The sequence below is a fragment of the Malaclemys terrapin genome, chromosome 13 (assembly GCF_027887155.1).
Source record: "Malaclemys terrapin pileata isolate rMalTer1 chromosome 13, rMalTer1.hap1, whole genome shotgun sequence".
Lineage (NCBI taxonomy): Eukaryota > Metazoa > Chordata > Testudines > Emydidae > Malaclemys > Malaclemys terrapin.
The window spans coordinates 37,774,309-37,784,137 of record NC_071517.1 but is presented as its reverse complement, the minus strand read 5'-3'; the positions used below and the strand labels follow the sequence as shown (position 1 = coordinate 37,784,137).

The window sequence follows — 9,829 nt, the reverse complement described above, 5'->3', positions numbered from 1 at the left end:
ACTGCCCCCTGGGACTCCCCTCTCTCCACCCTCTTACCATGCCAGAGCCAACCACGCTGCCGCAATGCCCAGCAGGAGCGGTGGGCCAGAGAGCTAGAGGTGCAGTGAGCTGAGGCTGCAGGGGAGGGGGGACAGCAGGGGAGGGGCGTCCCTGGCCGGGAGCTCAGGAGCTGGGCAGGATGGTCCCACGGGCCGGATGTGGCTCGTGGGCCATAGTTTGCCCACCTCTGATTTAAGTGGTCAAAAGAGATAACAGACAGAACAACGCAGGTTACTAAGCAAATTGAAACAAACACGCCAAGCTAAGCTTAATACACTAAGAAACTGGTTACATGTAATATCTCACCCTCAAAGATGTTCCAATAAGCTGCTTTCATAGACTAGACTCATTTCTAGTCCAATCCTTCCCCCTGTTCAGTCTCTCTTAGTTCCAGCAGACATCTTGGGTGTTAAGCAGGGGTCTCCTCACGACCCTCTCTCTGTCTTGCTTCACACCCTTATATAGATTTGGCAGAAGGCGGGAATCCTTTGTGTCTTTGTTTAAACATTCCCCCCCAGCTTTGTGGAGAAATATCAAATTTAAGATGGATTCCAGCATCAGGTGACACAGACACATGTCTTCACATCGCCCCTCCTCCTTACAGGCGTCCCACAGACTTATAGGGAAACAAATCCATTCACAGCCCATTGTTTCCTGCTTAAGAGTCATCAAGTTCCTGAAGTACCATTAATGGCCCTCACTTAGCATAACTACAATAGGACCTTAGATTTCTACTTCATATTTCTAACTTCAGATATAGGAATGATACATGCATACAAAGAGGATGAACACATTCAGCAGATTATAACGTTTCCAATTGTATGTCACATCACACATTTTGCATAAAGCATATTCCAGTTATGTCACATTCATATTCATATGCATATTTCCATAAAGAATATGGAGTGCAACATAACACCTTCAAGTACCTGAAGGGGGGTTCCAAAGAGGATGGAGCTTGGCTGTTCTCAGTGGTGGCAGATGACAGAACGAGAAGCAATGGTCTCAAGTTGCAGTGGGGGAGGTCTAGGTTGGATATTAGGAAACACTATTTCACTAGGAGGGTGGTGAAGCACTGGAATGGGTTACCTAGGGAGGTGGTGGAATCTCCATCCTTAGAGGTTTTTAAGGTGCGGCTTGACAAAGCCCTGGCTGGGATGATTTAGTTGGGGTTGGTCCTGCTTTGAACAGAGGGTTGGACTGGATGACCTCCTGAGGTCTCTTCCAACCCTAATGTTCTATGATTCTAACTGAAGCAGGCAACTGAGCACAGGAGCAGAGTGTGGAAAATAGAAGCAGAAAGCAAGAAGCAGGTCCAAATGCAACTACAGACATGGGACGCGTTGAGCCTCCAGCAAGCTCCGGCTGCTGCTGGGTCACGTAGTAGCTAGCTCCACCCCTTCACCAATCAGGAAGTACAATCAAATCAGGCACACCCTACCAGATGCCCAGTCAGCTGCTGGGAGGCGGACCCTGCTGCACTGGGATCACAGACAGTCTGTGCTGTTACTGTAGAGAAAGACCAGGTGTGGGGGATTTTTCAGAGCTTGGGTGCACATTGTTGGAGAAGTGAGATTTTCACGTTGGCAGGAGGCAATTTTAATTGTACTCCTAACGAGCCATTAGCTAGGAATCCTGGAACTGCATCCACTGTCTGCTCAGTGACTATCAACTCTTCTATGGTTCAAATCCATCATTTCTTTTTCTTGTTTTCAGTGCGTTTCGTGTACCAATTTTATTAAAGGTCTTTTAAAAAGTCAAAAATCTCTCCTTCTTGTGGGAATTCTCTGATGCGTGAGTTCCCACTGAATCATTTCCCACCATTGGCGTATTTCTAGGGTATCCCACTCTTGTGGATTCTCCGATGTTTAGTGAGGTAGGAGTTGTTACTGAAGCTTTTCCCACAGTCCAAACATTTATGGGTTTTCTCTCCCATGTGGATTGTCTGATGTGTAATAAGGTGTGATTTCTGAATGAATCTTTTCCCACAGTCCAAACAAGTATGGGGTTTCTCTCCCGTATGGATTCTCTGATGTCTAAGAAGGGCTGATCTCTGACTAAAACTTTTCATACTGTCCAAACACGTATAGGGTTTCTCTCCCGTATGGATTCTCTGATGTCTAAGAAGGACCGATCTCTGACTAAAACTTTTCCCACAGTCCAAACATGTATGGGGTTTTTGTCCCGTGTGCGTTCTCTGATGTACAATAAGGTGTGAGCTCTGATTGAAACTTTTCCTGCACTCAAGACATTTATACGGTCTCTCTCCTGTGTGAATTCGGCAATGTTTAATAAGGTGTGCACTGTGACTGAAGCTTTTCCCACACTCAAGACATTTATAGGGTCTCTCTCCCGTGTGCAATCTCTGATGCGTAATAAGGTAGGAGCTGTGATTGAAACATTTCCCGCAATCCAAGCAAATATGGGGTTTCCCTCCAGTGTGATTTTGCTGATGTTTAATAAGGTTTGATCTCACATTGAATCTTTTCCCACACTCGAGGCATTTATAAGGTCTCTCTCCTGTGTGCAGCCTCTGGTGTGTAATAAGATCTGAGCTCTGAATGAAGGTTTTCCCACAGTCCAAGCATTTATACGGTTTCTTGCCTGAGTGGTTTCTCCAACATGTAACAAGGTTTCTACTCACATTGAATCTTTTCCTACTCTCTAGGCGTTTATAGGGTTTCTCTTCCCTGTGATATGTCTGCTGGGCTGTGGTTTCCTTGGGATCTTTGCATGCTGCCCCATATTGAATGGATTCATCCAGTTTCCTCCTGGGATAATTTCCCACCTGCATCTCTGATCTGTGTCGATCTCCCCAGATTTTTGCCTGTTCCAAGTCCTGGGAAAATTCCCTTCAGCTCTTCTCAAAAACCTCTCCTGCGATTCCACTTTCCCAGGAACTTCCTGCTGCTGATTCTCCTCCTTGTTCTCACTCACTGTCCTATCACCTGCTGGGAGAGAGAGAATCCAGACAGGAGTCACTGCCTGTGCCGGGGGGAAAGGGCAGAAAGGGGAATAGCAAAGAGGGAAAACACAACACAGTGACTGTTGGGGAGATGGAGACGTTGGATTCTGCCTCCACATCCCAACCAAACACTCTCAGGTACATAAAGTCAGGGAGGAAATTCCCGACAGCTAACAGGATGAGTGGGAAGCCGTGACTGACATTTGCTGGGATGATATGACACCAGAACTAAGGGCTCCCACTCACCACACATTTTGGGAGTCCCAGTTTTTCCTTCACTTGCCAGATGTTTCTGTCTCGGTTTCCCTGACCCCTCACCTGTGCGGGTGCCTCTCGGGCTCTCCCTTTCCTTCGTGGCCTGGAAATCTGGGACCCATGGCTCCTTCCCTCCTTCCAACCGGGCAATCAGCTCAGGTTTGGGAATGGGGAATCCTGCACAGGGGGTGAAATCAGACCAGATCAAGGTGCATGTAGCATTGGTAGAGTATCTGTCACAAAGAGCATTCCCTGAGTTTAATCTGACCCTGAACTATGCTGGAAGGGGTGGGGATGTGGAACGCAAACAGATGGGGGACAGGGTCACTGAGCTCCCTTGGGAGAGGCAGACATGTGGGGAGATGTCCCAGGATCTGTGTGCTCTGGGGGACAACACATCTAGATAGACTTACAAGCAGTGCTGGGAAGGAGCCGATGGTCATGGTACATGTAGGTATCAATGACACAAAGGAAAGTTAGCATAGGGTTCCTGGAGGCCAAAGCTAGTCTGATAGGTAAGAGATTAGAATTCATTCTCTGAAATGCTTCCGGTTCCACGTGCAAGGCCAGGAAGACAGGCAGAACCGCAGGGTCTCAACAGATGATGGCTTAGGAAGGAGGTATTTAGCTTTATTACGAACCGGGGAAGTAAGAGACTCTATAAGATGGACGGGCTCCCACTAAACCAAAATGAAACCAGACTGCTGGCATGTCAAATTAAAATGGTTGTAGAGGGTTTTTCAAACTAAGGGCTGGGGAAAAGCGGACAAGTGCGGAGGAGGAAACAGTTCAGGCAGAAGCATCTCTTAAGGATGAATTTATTAAAGGGGCATGTCATAAATATAAAGGGAAGGGTAACCACCTTTCTGTATACAGTACTATAAAATCCCTCCTGGCCAGAGGCACAAAATCCTTTTACCTGTAAGGGGTTAAGAAGCTCAAGTAACCTGGCTGGCACCTAACCAAAAGGACCAATAAGGGGACAAGATACTTTCAAATCTGGGGAGGGGGAAAAGGCTTTGTTATGTCTGTTCTTTGTCTGTCTGTTCTGTGTGCTTGCCGGAGACAGATCAAGGAGGCAAGCAATCCAACTCGATTAGAATTAGTAAGTAATAATAAGGGAATGCGTTAGCTTACTTTTATTTTGGCTTGTGATTTTCCTTGTCTAGAAGGAGGTTTTGTCTAGAGGGAGGTTTATCCCTGGATTTGTAACTTTAAGGTTTTGCCTAGAGGGAAGATCCTCTATTTTCTTGAGTCTGTTGTTATTCTGTAAAGTACTTACCATCCCGATTTTATAGAGGTATTCTTTTACCTTTTCTTGAATTAAAATTCTTCTTTTAAGAACCTGATTGATTTTTCATCGTTTTAAGATCAGAGGGTTTGGGTCTGTGTTCACCTGTACCAATTTGTGAGGATATTATTCTCAAGCCTCCCCAGGAAAGGGGGTGTAGGGGCTTGGGGGATTATTCTCAAGCCTGCCCAGGAAAAAGGGTGTAGGGGCTTGGGGGGATATTTGGGGAAGGTAGGGCTCCAAGTGGCCCTCCCTAAATGTTTGTTTAAATCACTTGTTGGTGGCAGCGTTACTTAATCCAAGGAATAGGGAAGTTTTTAACCTAAGCTGGTATAAATAAGCTTAGGGGGTCTTCATGTGGGTCCCCACATCTGTACCCTAAAGTTCAGAGTGGGGAGGGAACCCTAACAGGGTGACTCTATATCCTAGTACTGAGGCTAGGGAAGGAATTGGTAAAGTACCGATCGGAGCTAGAGAGGAACAGTTATGCAAAAAAATGTCCTACTGAAACATAACACATGAAGGCAAGCATATTGAGAAAACGTACAAATGCTTACACACAAATATATAAGTATGCTTACATACAAATGTTTGAAGTCTACAAATACTAGTATGGCTGAACCCAGTGCCTGGGTTAAATGAGGTTATTAATATAACAGGCGTTCCGGAAAAGTGATGGAATGAGGATAATCAATGGGACACAGTAATACAAGGGTATAAAATATATAGGAACAATAGAGTAGGTCACACTGGTGGGGCAGTGGTGCTATTATACGATAAATAAAAAAACCAGAGTCAAATAGGGTGAATATCTAAAATGAATCCAACTGTAAATGATGCATAGAAATTCCATGCTTGAATAATAGGAGTATAGCGGTAGGAATATGCTATTGACCACCTGACCAGGATAGTGACAGTGACTGTGATATGCTAAGGGAGGTCAGAGAGGCTACAGCAGTAGAAAATGTAAAAATAATGGGTGAGTTCATCCATCCTCCTATTGACAGGATAAATGTCACCTCAGGGTGATTCAGAGAGGAAATTTCTAGACATCATAAATCAGAGGTTCTCAAATTGTGAGCTTCATTCAGGTGGTCCGCGGATAGTTCCCTCTAAGCCAGTGGTTCCCAAACTGGGGTTCATGAACCCCTGGGGGACTGCGAAATGTTACAGGGGGTTCTCGGGGAAAAATTCCTTAATGGCGGACAGAGCTGTCCCTAGGGACCCCGGGCAGCACAGAGCCAGCAGCCCAGAGCCCCGAGGACTTCCAAGAGATAAGCAGATCAAAGCAAGCATATCCATCACACTGAGATTTAAACTTCAAGACTCCTTATTAGAAATGGAAAGGGAGGTAGATTTTTTTTTTTTACTGTTTTTAAAATTAAATAGGCTGCTAGTATTGTTTTAAAAGTATAATGAAGAACGAGTTTAAGCTTTGATGTAAGGTGCATTGTTTGCCTGGACTGCTCAAGACCTGAATGCTTGTGTAGGAGGAACTATTTGAGTTGGCTTCTTAAATACCTTCATGCTGTTTCACATCTGATACTCCTTGATGAAACATAGGAGCCTTGTCTTATAACAGGCTTATTCAAAGTGATACAAGCTACGAAAGTGAGATCTTGGAAGAGTGTTGCCATTTTCATAATGTAATAAAAATACTGTAATGATAAATAATAATTAATAATAGTGTGTAATGAGCATGTCATAAAATCACATTTTATATTTCCAAGATCACGGCTTTTATAATTTATGCTCAGGTAAGGGTGAAAATCCCTGGAAATATTCATTTTTAGGAGGGGGTTCATGAGACTTGACATTTTAGTGAAAGGGGTTCGTGGGTTGTTAAAGTTTGGGAACCACGGCTCTAAGCCTAAGGCCTGGTCCCCACTAACCCCCCACTTCGGACTAAGGTACGCAAATTCAGCTACGAATTCAAAGTACCTTAGTCCGAACTTACCACGGGTCCAGACGCGGCAGAGAGGCTCCCCCGTCGATGCTGCGTACTCCTCTCGCCGAGCTGGAGTACCGGCGTCGACGGCGAGCACTTCCGGGATCGATCCGGGATCGATTTATCGCATCTAAACCAGACGCGATAAATCGATCCCAGAACATCGATTGCCTGCCGCCGGACCCGGAGGTAAGTGTAGACGTACCCTTAGAGTACTCCCATTGACTCTTAAGTAGCAAGCAGCACTAGGTTTGGTGGGGGTACTGCTGGGTGTTTTGTAGGATCAAGACCTTCTTTGCAAGCTCTTTGAAGCAGGGATCTGTCTGCAAATTCCAAGCCGTGTGTTAATGTGCTCCAGGGCCTATAAAAACTCAATGAGTCCACTGTGAGTTTTTGAGTTGGTGATGCACACAATGTGAAATCAGGAGAACTTTGCCTGTTTCTACAGGGCTCTGTTGCGTTTGCAAAGCGTGGGTCCAAAACAATCCTTTAAAATACCCGTGACCAACCACTTGATATTTTACTTCACTTTGTATTTTCAGTGGTTTGTTTGTGATTTTGTTTTGCTCTTTGTGTCATGTTGTTACTTATTTTTAATGTTCTATGTGTGTGAAATATTAATCAAATTTAGAGTGGACATTTCAGAGAGATTGCATAAGCCTGAGCGAATGCCTTTTACTCTCCTTTCCAGTATCAGAAAATATTGTATTAATATTTGCAATGAGAGCATGACTATTTCTAGTTGACTCACAGATTTGTTTAGCATCTTAAAGCTGAGCTGTGTGCAGATAATATGCATGTAAGAGGGATAGTTAATTATTAATAAGGGATTTTTTATATAGCGCTTTGAAGCGCTTTACCATAGCTAATGGTACAATCAATATTTGGAAAGATCATTAAGTGGTCCGCTGGGACCCTCAGCAATTTTCAAATGGTCCACGAAAAAAAACGTTTGAGAACCACTGCCATAAATTATTGCTTCTTGGAGCAGCTAGTCCTCGAGCCCACCAGGGGAAAGGCAATTCTTGATTTAGTCCTAAGTGGAGGACAGGATCTGGTCCAAGTGGTAACTATAGCTGAACCATTCAGTAAAAGTGACCTATAATGTAATTAAATTTAATATCCTTATAGGAGGGAAAACGCCAAAAAGTCTAACATCAGTACAGGGCAAATTGGTTGAAACTATGGTAAAGGAAAGAATTATCAGACACATAGATGAACACAGTATATTGGGGAAGAGTTTTTTAAAGGGAAATCATGCCTCACCAATCTATTAGAATTCTTTGAGAGAGTCAACAAGCATGTAGACCCACCATAGTAATATTTAACTTTAACAAGGGAAACTACACAAGAATGAGGATGCTAGACAGACAGAAATTAAAAAGAGCAGTCCCCAGGGTAAAATGCCTGCAAGCAACATGGAGTCTACTTAAAAACACAGTAGGAGGACCAAAAAAATGCCACCATGGCTAAACAGCAGAGAAACAGAGGTCATTAGAGGCAAAAAAACATACTTCCAAATTTGGAAATCCTGGTAGGGATAATAGGAAGGAGCGCAAACTCAGGCAAGTTAATTCTAAAAGTACAATATGGCAGGCCAAGAAAGAATTAGAGAAACAACTTGCTAAAGAAGCAAAAATTAACAGTAATTTTGTTTTTAAGGATATGTGAAGGAGGAAGCCTACTGAACAGGCAGTGGGGTCATTAGATGACAAAGACTCTATGAAAACAAAGCCACTGTAGGGAAGATAAATGAATTTTTTGCATTGGTCTTCACTGCAGAAGGTGTAGGGAGACACCCACATCAGAGCTATTCTTTTTGGGGGACATCTTTGCAGCCCATATTTGTCCCACATTGATGTTTCAACAGAAGATGTTTTAGACCAAAGTGATAAATTAAACAGTAATAAGGAACCAGGCTCAGGTGGTATTCGCCCAAGAGCTCTAAAGGAACTCAAATATGAAATGGCAGAGCTGCTGATAGTAGTCTGTAACTTCAGCCTCTGTACCAGATTAATACACACAAGAGGAAGTATTTTTTCACACAACGCAGAGTTAGTCTGTGGAACTCATTGTCGACGGATGTTGTGATGGCCAAAAAAGTATAACTGAGTTAAAAAAAGAACTGGAAAACTTCATGGAGAATAGGTCCAGCTAGGGCTATTAGCCAAGATGGTCAGGAACTCAACCCCATGCTTGGAGTGACGGCAAACATCTGGCTAACTGAAGTTGGGAATGGAAAACAGGTGCGTGTGACTTCATAATTCTTGGTCCCACCCTGGAGCCCACACCTCCAGCCAGAGTCCTCACCCCCTCGCATCCCAACCCTATGTCCTAGCCCTAAGCCCCTCATTCCCAGCCCAACCCCAGAGCCCACCCCCCCAGCCAGAGCCCTCACAGCTTTGCACCCCAATCCTCTGACCCAGGCCTAAACCCCACATCCCCAGCCCTACTACAGAGCCCACACCCACAGCCAGAGCCCTCACAGCTTTGCACCCCAATCCTCTGCCCCAGGCCTGAGCCCCCTCCCACACTCCGAACCCCTTGGCCCTACCCCCGCCACATGAATTTTGTATGTGCACCAACATTAAGGAGATGTGTCACACGTCACCTCCATATTGGTGCACATAACAAAATTAATTCCACTCAGAAGTGGGAAAAATTAGAGGGAACACTGAGGCAACTGTTATGTTCTTACATTTCTGATTCCCCTATCCCTCCAGGGCCTGGTCTACACTATGACTTTAATTCGGATTTAGCAGTGTTAAATCGAATTAACCCTGCACCCGTCCACACAACGAAGCCATTTATTTCGAAATAAAGGGCTCTTAAAATTGATTTCTGTACTCCACCCCGACGAGCGGAGTAGCGCCAAAATCGATATTGTCATTTCAAATTAGGGTTAGTGTGGCCGCAATTCAATGGTATTGGCCTCCGGGAGCTATCCCACAGTGCACCATTGTGACCGCTCTGGACAGCAATCTGAACTCGGATGCACTGGCCAGGTAGACAGGAAAAGCCCCGCGAACATTTGAATTTTATTTCCTGTTTGCCCACCGTGGAGAGCACAGGTGACCACAGAGAGCTCATCAGCACAGGTAACCATGCAGGCCGATAATCGAAAAAGAGCACCAGCATGGACCGTATGGGAGGTACTGGATCTGATCGCTATATGGGGAGAGGATTCAGTGATAGCAGAACTTCATTCGAAAAGACGAAATGCCAAAACTTCTCATTTCCCACACGCCTGCCAGCCACAGGCTGATATGGGAAGCAGAGCTCTGAGCTGGAGACAGGGACATGAATCACGACAGCTTCTCTTCGTATTTC

The 9,829-nt window shown here is 44.8% G+C and overlaps 1 protein-coding gene across 1 annotated transcript in view; it reads right to left on the bottom strand.

The window, feature by feature from the left end:
• The window catches only part of LOC128847263 (zinc finger protein 436-like), a 29,277-nt gene continuing 19,448 nt past the window's right edge, over positions 1-9,829 (bottom strand). Inside the window, exon 6 of the mRNA XM_054046655.1 lies at positions 1-2,644. Within this exon, the coding sequence (XP_053902630.1) occupies positions 1,875-2,644 (770 nt within the window). The 3' untranslated portion in view covers positions 1-1,874. The remainder of the gene's footprint in view (positions 2,645-9,829) is intronic.